Consider the following 15,148-nt stretch of genomic DNA (forward strand, 5'->3'; position numbering starts at 1 on the left):
TTAAGTTGGGTGTTCGGGGCGAACACGGGAAACTTAATTTCATCAGGAGACCAAAACCAATTCCTTCTCTCGGTCCCTATCGTAGCCTCTTATATATAGAGAATTATATCCACCAAATACCCACTTCATACCCACCCTTAGGTGGCCGACCAAGCAAGCTTGGGTCGGCCAAGCCAAAGGCTTGAGCCAAGTAGGGTGGCCGGTCATAGCTTGGAGCCCAAGCTTGGTGTGGCCGACTATATTAAAATAAAAGGATTTTATTTTTTTTAAAAAAATTCTTATGTGGATATCATGGTTTTAAAAGAGAGTTTAAAATTTAAATCTTTCCTTTTGTAGCTTTCTACAAAAGATTAAGTGAAATGATCGATATCTTTCCTTATTTGTAGTTAAAAGGAAGATTTTAATTTTTGATAAAACTTTCCTTTTTTGTAACCATTTTAATAATTTAAAAGAGAGTTTTAAAATTAAATCTTTCTTATTATAGTTTCTACAAAAGATTAAGAAAAGATTTGATATTTTTCCTTATTTGTAAATTGAGAGGAAGATTTTAATTTTAAAGATAACTTTCCTTTTTGGAAATCATCCACATGTTTTAATAGAGATATTTTAATTTATAAAATTTCCTTTTATAACCACCCATGAAGAGAAAATTAATAGAGAAATTTTTATTTTAAAAATTTCTGGAAACAAATAAGGAAGTTTTAATTTTGTGTTTAAAACTTGCCTTATATGGAGCAATTGAAGGGGTTGGCCATGTAAAGGGTTAAAAGGAATTTTTAATTAAATTTTCCTTATTAAGCAATGGCAAGGAGGAGAATAAGGGAATTTTAATTATAATTAAATTTCTTTATTTGTCAAGACCAAGGAATATAAAAGAGAGGGTAAAGGTGTCTCACCTTACAACATATCTTCTATTGTTTCTCCTCTTTTCCTTGGTGTGTGGCCGACTCTATTCTCTTCTCTTTCTCTTCTTCTTTAGTGGCCGGTGCATCCCTCTCTTGGAGCTCTTGTTGGTGGCCGGTTTTTACTAGGAGAAGAAGGACAAGAAGGAGAGAAAGGAGACTTTGCTCTTGCATCCCTTGGAGCTTGAAGGTTGGTGGCCGAAACTTACAAGAAGGAAGTTGTCTTGGTGGTTCTCATCTCGATAGATCGTTGTCACACAATGTTTGAGATAACAAGAGGAATACGATAGAAGATCAAGATGTTGTTGCTTATAAAGAAAGGTATAACTAGTAATTCTATTCCGCATCATACTAGTTTTCTTTGTATAGTTTTTGAAATACCAAACACAAGAGACATATGATTCTAGGTTTCGAATTTGTGATTCGAATTTGTGTTTTTTTTTGTTTTTAGAATTTGTGATCCGATTGTTCCTTTTGGTTAAACTTAGGATTACTATAAGGAAATTAAATATTAAATTTCTTTAAAAGGCTTTGTCTAGGCGGTGGTGGATGATCTCATACCCAAGAAGGCCTAGTACCTCGCCATGCAGTCCTGGAAGCCAATTTTAGAAATTAATATTTAATTGAATTTGTAACATGGGTGGATTTGGATCAATAATATTAAGCATCGTTTGCAATCCAAGTCTAAACCACTAAGAACAGATAAGTTAAATTTGGAATCAATAATGTTAAGTTCCGTTTGCGATTCCTAATTTAATTTCTAAAGAACACAATAGGTTGTTAGTAAATGTTCAGGACTTGTACAAAATTTTTGTGCAGGAGAACCGGTATGATATTCCGCATAGCAACCAACAGGGGAATCTCGACTTTGACTATGTCCGAGTCAAGGGAATTTGGACCCTAAAGAGGACATGAATGATACAATATATGCTCGACCCCTTTGTAGAGGTGAGATTGATATCACAATCGGAAGGATCTCAACCCCGACTATGTCCGAGTCGGGAGAATTTAGGCCCTAAAAAGAACATGGGTGATACGATATATGCTCAACCCCTTTGTAGGGTGAGGTTGATGTCGTAATCTTAAGAATACTCGACCCCAACTATGTCCGAATTGGGAGAGTTTATGTCTTGAAAAGGACAAGAATGATACGATATATGCTCGAACCCTTTGCAAGTGTGAGGTTGATATCTCAGCCAGAAGGATCTCGACCCTAACTATGTCAGAGTCGGGGGAGTTTCAGCCCTGAAAAGTGTTGGGTCACTTCGGGAGCTAGAGGGGGGGATGAATAGCTCATCGCGCTTGTTTGCTTGCTTCAAAGATGATGATGATGATGATGATGATGATGATGATGCAGTGGAAAACCTCACAGCAAGCTCACAATGCTAACACTAGAATTTACTTGGTATCCATCTCAAGAAGAAGTGACTAATCCAAGGATGCACACACACGAGCACTCTCCACTATGAAAACCACTCCTTCTCGATAACTACCGGAGGTGGAGAAATCTCGTACAAACTCACACAAGCATACAACTCGAAACAAGAAGCAAAAGTAAACAATACAATGAATAATCTCTCTTATTCGATCTTGTGTAGCTTGTAGATGCCTCTTCACTCTTGGAAGTGCAGCAACACTTGTCCCCAAGATGTTCCAAGAACTAGCGGAAGACTCGTGAGCTCGGTGGAGAAGAATCGGGAGAGATATTCGTGTAAGCGCTGCTTCATTTGAATTCGCTGTCACCTTTATATTCTGCGATCTAGGGCTCCCAATCAATTGGGCCTCCTCCCAATCGATTGCCACATCAAATCCCAATGATCCCAACCGTCCAAAACTTACATCCTGTGTAATGGTCATATCCCAATCGATTGACCAATCAATTTGGGAGGCTTGAATTGATCGACCAATCGATTCAAAGTGTCTATGTGCTCTCGTTGGAAAAGGCCTAAATCGATTGATCAATCAATTCAGCCTTTCTCACATCCTTACAAGAAATCTATCCCCAATTGATCAACTAATCGATTAGGAACCTTTCTGTGCTCGCGGGAAGGTCTCCCCAATCGATTGGTTGATCAATTGGACTACCTTCACTCGCAGCACACTCCCAATCAATCAGCTGATTGATTGAGCTCTGGTTCAATCGATCACCTGATTGATTGACTAACCCTAACTTGCCTAACTCAAGTCTAGGGTTCCCAAACCCAATATCCAATCAACCTTGACCTGTTGGGACTCCTCATTGTCTAGCATCAGTCAACCTTGACCTGCTAGGACTTCTTCACCAAGTGGTCGGTCAATTCCTTAACCCACTTGGACTTTTCTCCTTGTGCCAAGTATCCGGTCAATCCTTTGACCTACTTAGACTTCCAATCACCAGATGTTCGGTCATCCTTGACTACCTGAATTTCCATTGCCTGACTTCACTCACCAGGACATTCTTATTGCCTAGTTTCACTCACTAGGGCTTTCACCTGGCTTCACTCACCAGGATTTCCATCTGTCTGCGTCACTCTCTAGGTCTTTTACCTAGCTTTACTCACTAGGATTTTCACAATGTCTGACTTCACTCACCAGGACTTTCCTGCTATCTGGCTTCACTCACTAGGGTTTTTACCTAGCTTCACTCACTAGGATTTTTCTTCTGCCTGACTTCATTCACCAGGACTTTCAACACCAAGTGTCTGGTCAATAATGATCCATTTGAATTTTCCTCTTCTACCAACCTTCTCGGTGGACTTATCCTTGCCTAACCTCTAGTTAGGACTTTTCCAGTCAAGTTTTCGGTCAACCTTGACCTACCTGACTCTTCTTCTTGTCAACCTGGTCAACCTTTACCAATCTCCCAAACGGACGATTGTTTCTGTAATCTCCATACATTATTAAAACAATATTCATATATTGTCAAACATAGAAACTTACACATTACGACTCAAGCTTGAGTCAATTCAAACTTAGTTAACCTGGTAAACCTTGACCCAAAGATTATTGCACCAACAAAAAGGACACAGACAATACGATATATGCTTGACTTCTTTGCAGAGGTGAGGTTGATATCGCAGCCAAAAGGATCTCGACCCCGACTATGTCTAAGTTTGAGGAGTTTCATCCCTGAATAGGACACGGGCGACACGATATATGTTCGGACCCTTTGTAAGGATGAGGTTGATATCATAGCTAGAAGGATCTCGACCTCAACTATGTTTAAATCGAGAAAGTTTATGCCCTTAAAAGGACATGACGATACAATATATGTTCGACCCCTTTGTAGGGGTGAGGTTGATATCGCAGCCAGAAAGATCTCAACCTTGATTATGTCTGAGTCGAGGGAGTTTGGGCCTTGAAAATGGCATAGGTGATACGATATATTCTTGACCCCTTTGCAAGGGTGAGGTTGATATTACTGACAGAAGGATCTCGACCCCGACTATGTCTGAGTCGGGGGAGTTTAGACCTTGAAAAGTACACATACGAACGATATATGCTTGACCCCTTTGTAGGGGTGAGGTTAATATTGTAGCCAAAAGGATCTCGACCCCGACTATGTCCAAATCAGGGGAGTTTGAGCCTTGAAAATGACACGGACGATATGATATATGTCAAACCCCTTTGCATAGGTGTGATTGATATCGTGGTCGGAAGGATCTTGACCTTGACTATGTCCGAGTCGGGGGAGTTTGGACCTTGAAAAGAACACGGGTGATACGATATATTCTCGACCCCTTTGCAGAGGTGAGGTTGACATCACAGTCGGAAGGATCTCGACCCCGATTATGCCTAAGTTAGGAGAGTTTGGGTCTTAAAAAGGATACGAGTGATACGATATATACTCGACCCTTTCATAGGAGTGAGGTTGATATCGCAGCCAGAAGAATTCGACCCCGATTATGTCGGAGTCGGAGGAGTTTTGACCCCCGACAAGACACGAACGATAGGATATATGCTTGACCCTTTTGCACAGGTGAAATTGATATCATAGCTAGAAGGATCTCGACCCTGACTATGTCTGAGTCGGGGGAGTCTAAGAGAAACTAATTTGAGACAGATGCTTTCATTTCTGTTAAAAAAGTAAGTACAATAAAAGTTTTTCAAGAAAAATGTATAAAAGATAACTATAGGATATTAGGATAGCTTAAGAATGATAAGGCTTTAAATGATTGGCACTCCATGGTGGATTCAGCCATTTGCCGCTTGAATTTGCAAGGTAATGAGCTCATGAGTTTAACCTTTCTATTACCCAAAATGGTCTCCTTCATTGAGGTTCTAGCTTGCACACGTCCCCTATTGGCTTCACTTTCTTCCAGACTAGGTCTCCGACTTGGAATGATCGATTTTACTCATTTATTGTAGTTGAGGTGCATCTGCTGGCAATATGCTACGAGTTGGGTGGTAGTTTTTGTTGGAATAATCTATGTGCCCTAGGTTTTGATATTTGGATAAAGATTTAAGTTAGGTTTATTATTGTATTTGATATACATTGTGAGTGAGCAAAATACAAGTACAATAAGGAAAGTCCAAGTGTGATCTTGACAAAGGAGAAAAGTCCAAGAGGAGTCTTAACAGTATAAGTCCAAGTATGTAGTCTTGGCAACGTAAGTCTAAGTATGTAGTCTTGACAACATAAGTTCAAGTATGACTTGGCAATGGTTGAAATCCCGAAGGTGAGAAGTCTCTTGGCAAAGGAAGACCCAACAATAAGGACAAGGTCAAAGGAAGCTCCAGAAGACAAGGCGTGAAGGATGAGGAGGAATCTGAGGAACGTGAGGCTGATGGAGGAGGCTAGAAGGCTAGGTCTAGGTTGGTCGGGCGAGAACGAGTGCTGAGAGAATGTACTCGGGGGTCAAATCCTAGGGTTAGGGTTTGACCAGTTGACTGGGCTAGGGAACAGAATATTTATGTGCTCGATGGCTATGAAAACAATAAAATGCTCTATAGCAGTACTATAGTAGTCGACTGGTATTTTTATCAATCGACTAGTATCGAGTTATTGACATGTAACTGTCGAATTCCACAAAGGACCAGTCGATTAGTGATTGTACCAGTCGACCGGTGGAGAAAAAAATATCTTGGTGTTTTCCTCCCGAGCTCTATTTAATAGAACTCGGGGTGCTTGACCATGGTTGACGAAATAAGTTGTGGTTAACCCTAATTAGAGTCTCCAAGTGCTCAAGTGATCTAGTGTGGTCTTGTGTGAGTTGTGGTGAGGTTTCTCCACCCACAAGGAGATACACAAGCTAGCCGGAAGTTCTCCAGGGAATCATCCACCGATGGATCAAGATCGTCCATCTTACGGACAACCGTGGAGTAGGAGCTTTATCTCCGAACCACGTAAACGAGCGTGTCTTTGTGGCTTGCTTATCTTCATTCTTCTTGTTTGAGTTTAGCTTTGTATTTGTTAGTTTGTTTTGTATTTCGCTGTGTACTAACATTATACATTATAGGAAGCGAACGATTTGGGTGAAACGTTATTCACCTCCCCCCCCTTTTAGTGGGCGTTAAGGTCCCAACAGCTTTCTCCCTGGTCTCCGAAATCAAATGCAAGTCGAGAAGACGTAGTTTATCATTGTCTTGCCTATAAATATTCCTTCTGATAAATTCGTCTCTAACTTCCACTAAAATGACTGCCTCCCTACCATAGACAAGATGAAATGAAGTCTCCATGTACTCTCTCGAGGGGTCGTTTGATACGCCCAAAAGATACTTGGTAATTCATTTACCTAGCTCCCTGGACCTCTTCTAATTTAATTTTTAGCCCCTTACTATATCCCTGTTGACCAACTCGATTTGCCCATTGCTTTAAAGATATACTACTAAGATAAAGACTTGTTAAATGTCAAAGCCTCCGCACCACTCCTTCAGCCGACAATCTTGGAATTGTCATCTATTGTCTTAAACAATTTTGTAATGTAGATCAAATCGACAAATAATATTTTGCCACAATAACTTCATGACCTCCTGTTCAGTTGTTTGGGCTAATGGTACAATCTCTATCTATTTAGAAAAATAATCTACTACAATCAAAAGAGACTTCTTTTGTTGTCACTCGATAGAAAAGGAACCCACGATATTCATACCCCATTGATCAAAGGGATAAGCCATGATGAAAAATTTTAAGAATTCAATTGAGCGATGAAAGAAGTTCTGATATTTCTGATAATGAAGACAAGCAGCGACAAATCGAGTCATGTCTGCCTATAGAGTTAGCCAAATGCATTCAACCAGTAATACTTTCCGGACTAATATTCTTTCTCTTATATGATTACCTCAAATGCCCCTGTAAATTTTCCATAGGACATAGTTGGCATCGTCGTAGCCCAGGCACTTGAATTGGAACACTCTTCTTTTAAATAACCGAGCTTGTTCAAGGTCGAAGTCCTCATTCTAGATAGGCGGTGATGGATCTTCTGCGGTAGACAGGTCCACTTTGGTTTGCAGTTTGATTGATCTGGGAGATCAATATAACTTGGGGCATATAGTCTTCGGTCCTAAATTGTGCTGGTCAATTTGGCCAGCTATCTGTTTTCTGATTCTCTGTCCGAGAGTTTTTTTTTTTCTTTCAAAGACTAACCTCTCGGAACGCCAATTGACGATGACCGATAATAAACATGAGGCATGCTTCAATTTGAATTATCTCTCCAAATCATAAAAATATATATATATATATATAATAATAATAAAGAGATGCAGTCTATTAACGAGTTCAAATTTAACACTTTTTTAATAATAAACATTCACAATATCATTGGAAGCTTGGAGTCCAGTTACATAAGATGAAGCAATCTTAGATACATGTGTAGTGTTTCATAATATACTTTCCTTTAGAAAATGACTTACATACTCGAATGAGGAAAGTTGAAGATGTAGACTTCATCGTATCCTCTCCTGCGATGCGCGATAGGCTATGTTAGTGAGTGAAAAAGAGAACATAATATGAGCAAGAGAAAATCGCGATATGTTAAGTTACCCACCCTGCTCTCCCGCAATAAGTGGGACTATAATTGTATATGAGATTGTCCAAGACTTTATCAGCAGGAGGTCTATTTGATGATTTCCTCGCCTCACTACAAAAGAGATACCACGACCATCAAAATGCAAGCTAGCTAACGCATTGAGCGGAACGGAAACGAATATTGAAGCATTGTAGAAGTTAAAGTTCTTTAACAACTATGGGGAAACCTGATAAAATAGTTGGCAACATGTTGAGTTACACGCACTGCATCCTCGCTATGGGGAATCATTGACAATCCCCACTCAAAAGCATTTTTCTGCAGCAATCCAGAGGTTTAGTTAGTCCTTCAGCAAACTCGTAACCTGTTAACTAGTTTCTGATCTGTTTCCTGTAGATTGCTAGTGGTGAAAACCAATATTTGATTGGAAATTCTTATCCTGAGATAAAAACTGAGCTATAACCTAAGAACTTGTTGGTATGTTAATGATGGAAAGAATAGCAGATGAAAATTCAATGTTTTGCCCGACTAAAATTCATAAGCAGGATCTTGATTCTAAAAAGGGGAAGATATAGATTGGGATAAAAACTGATCAATTAGAGAAAATTGTTATGGTGATTACGATTACCTCTGGATGCCACTGAAAGCCGGTCACAGGATAATTATATGCTTGAACGGTTGAAACATAAACCTAAACTTGGAAAAAATAAAAGGGGCAAAAATTCATTATATGATATGAGATCAATATGTATGGGGCACAGTAGAATATGACACCTTGTAGTAAGTACCTTACCATACTCATCCTTTGATGTTGTCAGAATTTGGAAAAAGCTTGAGAGAGCAGCATTACCTTGAAATTTTTTAGGCGATATACCAAACTTCCAGATATCGCAATAATTAAACACAGATAAGAAATGTTAGGCTGCAACATTGAGTGATGGACCTATGTATTTATATTTAATGGAAACCCCAAAAAGCAACGTGTAGTGAGATTATCAATATAGATGAATCAAATTGGTATAAAGAAAGTCAGTGAAACAGAATAATGAGTCTGATCATTTCAAATAGGATAGAATCATACTTTATACCAAAGGTACAGAAGAATACCTTTTTCCAAGATCCTAAAAATACAAGAACAATCTAGGCTGCAACTGAATTTAAAAGAATATAACAATTCTTAGATAAAAGAATAAAGTCCATATGGTTTAAATGAACATACTTTATGATTTTGCATGGCAAGGCACTCTGAACTCAATTTCCTCAGTAATTCATTAGGGAATCTGCAGAATAAAGATAGAAAGGATGGTTATGTGCATATTTCTATACACCAATTTACTGATTCATTGACCAAACAGACAGCAAAACATTGATAACAAGCGTTGAATGATTCCAATAAATCTCATGAATATATATTGGTAGGATTCTACCTTCAGACTTAAGGATGGTAATGAAAAATTTGCATAATGGCAAACTAAAAAATAGTTTAAAGTAGGAGATCATATTAATGAAGTATGTGTACATATGATAAATAATCAGTTGGCTAGAGCCTGCTTGTAGTCTCACAAATCTTTCCAGATCTTAGATAATAAAGTTTTTTTTTTTTTTGATGAAAAGTCAGCAAACCCATGTGATTGAATTGCAATATTTTGAATGAAACCAACAAGAAAGTGTTTTTTGTTTGTAATTGCTGTTGCACTTTCACCAAAATTCAAAGATTTTGTGATGAACTTGTGATTGACATGATACTAAGATCCTGATCATTTCTTCACAAATGATCCAAGACAGGAAAAAACAAACATTCAATTCTGGAAAATCACTATACAATCATGATAAATTAAAAGAAGTATAATTACTATAATTAGAAAATAGCACAAGTACTACATATAAGGAAGAGGTACACCACACAAGGTTCATGAAAGCACTTTCTCAACCACAGAAAGAATAACATAGCATAAAAGCAGGGGAAAAGAAGCACAAACAAATTTCACCTCCAACATTATATGCACACTAAATAAGGTGAACTTGTAATTCATCTATTTTTCTATTCATCGTGCAACCAGCATATTATGAAATAAGAAATGATTGCACATACCGCTCAAATACAGATCTTTGAACATCTGAATAATCTTGGAAATAAAGAGAAGATGCTTGATTCTCTCCATGAAACCTCTCTAATATATCACGGTCCTACAGTGGTCATAGAAAGTGCAAGAATGCTTATAATTCAAATTAGTTTACAAAATAAAATCAAACTTAATTTGGTTGTTACATTGTAAATAAAATTTCTCCCAATAGGCATATCTACATGTGTCATAGTCCCAAACTTAGGAGTCATGAGGCTCTTTCCCATAACATGAGATGAAAAATAATCAAACACATACTTTTGCTCATCTTTGTCAAATTCTTCACTTTAGCTTATCATTGCACTCCAAAGCAATAGTTTCTAATGGAGAAACGTGGTTATATAATTTTCAGTCTGGCAATGAGATGGTAAACACTGATTCATGTTAGACAATGTTTCATTTGGGTCGTTTGCTTCAGATTGAGGCACAAGGATGGCATGGTGGATAACCTGTAAGAATGGTTTCTCTAGGTTGTCATACAATCTATATGTTATCATATAGCAAAAAGGCACTTGACTAACTGAGTTATACAAAGACAGAAAGTGAGAAGAAATGTGTTATCAAGCAAGTTTAGTTTATGTGATACTGATGCTAAATAAAGATTCTAAAGGCAAACTTATTCTACTATTGTGTCACAATCAAACTATCAAAGGATAGAAAGGTAAAATCAATGGATTAATTCATATAATGGTGCATCGGACGAGTAATGGGCAAGAATGCATACTAACATAACATACAGATTAAAGTTCAGTGATATTTTCGACGTGAATAAACTCTAAAGAAAGCCTCTTTTATTGCAAATGAAATCAAATGGATAAACTAATATATAATCAATTGGGCTAGGAATAAATTAAGCAAACTGCAAGAGTTAATGAGACCTGAACAAATAAAAAGTTGTTAACAATTTACCTAAGACTAATCAAAGAAAGACACTTTTGCACAAACAGTTGAAATATCTACAATGTATCCATAAGCCCAATCTGAAAATGACCATTAATTACTATTTGAGGGCAGAAAAATCATCATTAGATACTAAAACATGGTAACCAAGGGAACAAAAAGCAGAAGAATCATTTGATAGCATTACTAATCTTTCAGTGAAACAACTTCAACCTTGATGTGAGCCTGTTGGGCGTAAAACTGTAATAGAATGTAAGATACAAAATATTATAACGAACAATCCATAGAGGTGGGTGATTTCATATTCTGCAATTTACAATGGATGAGACAACAAAATAGGGGAATCTCCTGAATGCTATAAGCACTATAGTAACAGAACAAACTTCCAAACTAATTAATCAGAAACACATTTAAACATCTGCATCAGGTATTGCACAATAGAAAAATACGCACATTATCAATATATGGATGGCAACATGCAAAGAGATTTAGCATGTCACCTTGCTGACAATCATGGTTAGGAGTTCAAACCCTAAACAAATGGCAAACAAGGGAAAATGTTCACCAGCATCATTTCTTTCCAGAGCTATCTGTCAACAAATGAAACATTAAATATGAAAGCGTGAATATACGGGATACAATCCATTTCTGTAAGTAAGTCTGCGACTCTATCGAGCAAGTATTAGGCAATAGCCAAACAGAGAACAGTAAATCCCACCCTCTCCCTCCTTACTAAAGATTAGAAAGAATACCTGGAAAACCTTTTTAATCGTCTCATAGTACAGTCCTGCCTTGGCCCATCCTCCGGTGAACAGAACGCCATTGACCAAATTCAGCTTCTGCAGCCGAAAAAAAAGAGTAAACAGTCACTTAACCTTCAGAATTGTTCTTAACGCGTGAAAAGCGAGAGAATCGCCTACCTCAATCAGTGTCTCCTCGGGCTCGTTGTAGATGAGAGGGATGACGCGGGCACCCGCTGACTCGACGAACTTGACGTAAGAGGCTGGAATGTTGGAGTCGCCGGAGGCGTTACTCAATCTGCCCGAGGCTCCATCGCCGGGGTGGCTGACGATCCCGATCACCGGCAAGTTGTAGAGAGTGGGGTCCGGGGAGGGGCAGCTCAACCCGTCCCGCGAGTACTCGAACGGCTCATCATCCTCCCTTTCCCATCCACCGGAGCGAAGGATCGAGCCACCCATAGCTTCTTCGTAGCGGACGGAAGAGGCGCCGACGAGCAGGAGAAGAGAGATGCACAGGACTACTCCTCGCCGCCGCGAAGCCATTCTTGGGGGAGGGTTAAGGTGAGAAACGGGAGGCAAGGAGCCGCACCATAAACTGTCCCATTTAATGATCAAAATTCAATGTACTACCCTAAAGTACCCAAAAATGAACCCACCTCATGATCATCGTTGGTTCCCACCTGGATCCGCATGTAATTGCCTCACAGGGCGGTATGGTTCGACAGCTGGTGGGGATACTAGTCTACCCACGCACACACATTCAATGACTAACTCGAATCCGTACGGCCCAATCATACTACGTACCCGTTGAATATCCTTTAGATGGGCCACACTGGTCGTTTCTCCCAACTATGCCGCGAGTAAACGCGGGGTACTTATGGAGCTGGTCGAAATAGTGTTTTATTGGAGAAATTGCATGCGTGGCAGTAGAGTAACGATCGAGATTTGTGTACGGTGTTTGTGGAAGAAAATGATCTCTTTGGCAACAGCGGACACGCGCACTTTATCTGATTTAGGTATTGCGGACGTGGATTTTAGCTGGATTAAAGTTTGTTGGATCCTATTTGTCGTGGTTTTGTTGGATTTATTCGGTAGTTTTTTATTTCCCTTCTTGAGCGCACATTAATTTCTTCCTTAATATTCTTATAATTTATTTTACCATTGAACTATACCTTTAAGAGCTATCTATTATTATAGTTTCTTCTCCAAATTAATCTCATCCACTTTAAAAGATGATAAATCAGGACTTATTCAATTTTAGTCGAGTGATCTTCCCAAATAAGGAGTACGAGATACTCTGAATAGCCCCTTAGTTAACTTAACAGTCAGTTATAATTTAACCTCATAATTTATCTCTCTTTATATAAATTTAGAGATGAAAGTATAATCATCCTTTGTTATATTATAACAAGATAACTTGTATTCATGTTCTTTACCCGTAAGCTTGAATTATGATCCAATATTTAAATTTACATAACATAACCAACTAAATACTATTTTATTGAATTCTTTTGTAAATTTGGAAGAAACATCTATCACTCTCCTCTATTTACAACTATATTATTAGTCCTTCATATAAAATATCTAAATTAATGCATCGTCTTTTATTTTAATAATAATAATAATTATTATTATTATTATTATTATTATTATTATTATTATATATAAAGGCTCGATAGTCTAGACGATGTCGACGGGTGTCACCCATAGGCATCTCTCATATTGGGAGACACCTTATCATTGGAGGCGCCTCTACATGTGAGGTGAGAGGTGCTCATCGGGCGACAACCACCTGTTGGAAATGGGGAGAGTGAGGATATGAGAACATGACCCATGTTCCCCACTACTCATAATGGAAAAATCCATTATGCCCCTGATTTATTTCTCTATATAAAGGGGGTGCGTCCAAGGATCAGGAGGGTGAAAATTGTGAGTGGCATTGGAGACGAGAGTTAGAGGTGAATATCCAAGGCGGTGGGATTTAGTTTGTGGAATTGCGGAGGGCTTTCCGATCCTGTGATCGTTCTTCCGACAGCGAGTTTCGCCATTGCCGATTGCGGATCTGCGGGAGATCGCTGTAAGTTTTTACCGCATTTAATTAATTCGTCTATCATGCATTTAGAATATAAATCTACATTGGTATCAGAGCTGTGTTAGTTCTAAATACATGTATGATCTCCTGTTTAAAATTGCTGCCTTGAACGGAGTCCGTCTCCGTCTAGTTTTGTCATAGCCGAGTAAGATTGCGTTCATGTCGCGATTTGCTTCAATTGTCGACATCATAGGCCTCAAGAAACACCCAAAGAATTGGTCTCCGATATTGGTTGGTGACTGTGTTCATGGCATCCTCCTGCAGAAGGTTTGTGTCATTAGTGGACGCTGGTGGCAACGATCCATGGCCGGTAACAACATTTATGTTGGCCGACGGCATGCTTAAGGTGATCTCTTACAATTTCTGTACAGTGTTCGTCGCTGTGAGGCTGGCTGCATAGGGGAGGCGATGTGCCGTGACCAGCATTCGTCGTTGTTTGAGCGGCATTTGCAACGTGAGCAGTGGCGGAGAAATCGATGAAGAAAAAGGGTGAAATAACGAAGCACAGTGCTTCGTGTGAGAAAAAGTTTGGTTTTGAAAAATCAAATAATAATAAAAAAAAATGTGAACAGATAAGCTCTCATGTTCCGCATGCAAATATTATGCAAAACAGTAGGTTTATAAAGAAATAAAAACAAAATAATATATTTTTTTTCATGGATAAGATTTTTTTAAAGTTTATAATAAAAAAAAATCATGCACAGATTGTTTTTTTCTTTCCTTACTGTAGTATTAATTATATTTGCACGTGATAATTAATTAAATATTGAGTTCAATTAATTCATCATTTATGATAAATGGTCTAAAATAATTTTGGTTCATTTAGATCCGGTTCAGGTTTAAATCATTAATTGGTTTAACCGAATCAATTTGATCCAAACCCGAAATCAATTTGGGTTAATTAATTGGACTTAGACCAAATGTGATTAAATGATCAGATTTGTTCTAATGGGTCAGATTTGATCAAAACAATTAGATTTGTTCTAATTGGTCGAACTTAAACCAATGGATATTAATTTGATCAAACGGGTCTGAGTTTGATCAATAAGTTTGAAATTGGTCGAAATGGACTTAGATTAAAAAGTAACAGAATATAGGTATAAAAATCTCTGTCCAATTAGATTAGTTCTAATTAAGGACAATAGACCGAGCTTAGGATCTGGATCCCTAATCAACCGATCCAATGGGTCTGACCAATTAGATTAGTTCTAATTGACAACTTAAACTCCTAAAAATCGAGAATATTTATTTTTCTTGATTTATTATGTTGGTACTATGCTTGTATAAATTGAAATAAGTCGATTTTGCACTGGTTAGTCGGTTTTGTACTGACTTATTTATTTTCAATTTTCCAGATGGCACAGACGATTACCACATTGACTCGTCGCAAAGTGTGACGAAATCAGCTCAGGGAGGAGATTCAGGAGATAGAGTATAACTCTACTTA

The 15,148-nt window shown here is 38.2% G+C and overlaps 1 protein-coding gene across 1 annotated transcript; it reads right to left on the bottom strand.

Moving 5' to 3' along the window:
• Positions 1-7,590: 7,590 nt before the first annotated feature.
• LOC122040454 (gamma-glutamyl hydrolase 2-like) lies at positions 7,591-12,193 on the bottom strand. Its single transcript, XM_042599770.1, has 10 exons — positions 11,790-12,193; positions 11,622-11,708; positions 11,370-11,459; positions 9,939-10,033; positions 9,066-9,126; positions 8,635-8,724; positions 8,475-8,537; positions 8,076-8,164; positions 7,868-7,960; positions 7,591-7,781 (listed from the first exon to the last, which is right to left on the bottom strand). The coding sequence occupies exons 1-10, from the start codon at positions 12,150-12,152 to the stop codon at positions 7,730-7,732; spliced, it is 1,083 nt and encodes a 360-aa protein (XP_042455704.1). The 5' UTR covers positions 12,153-12,193; the 3' UTR covers positions 7,591-7,729.
• Positions 12,194-15,148: the final 2,955 nt, after the last annotated feature.

This window comes from Zingiber officinale, chromosome 2A (genome assembly GCF_018446385.1).
Source record: "Zingiber officinale cultivar Zhangliang chromosome 2A, Zo_v1.1, whole genome shotgun sequence".
Classification (NCBI taxonomy): domain Eukaryota; kingdom Viridiplantae; phylum Streptophyta; class Magnoliopsida; order Zingiberales; family Zingiberaceae; genus Zingiber; species Zingiber officinale.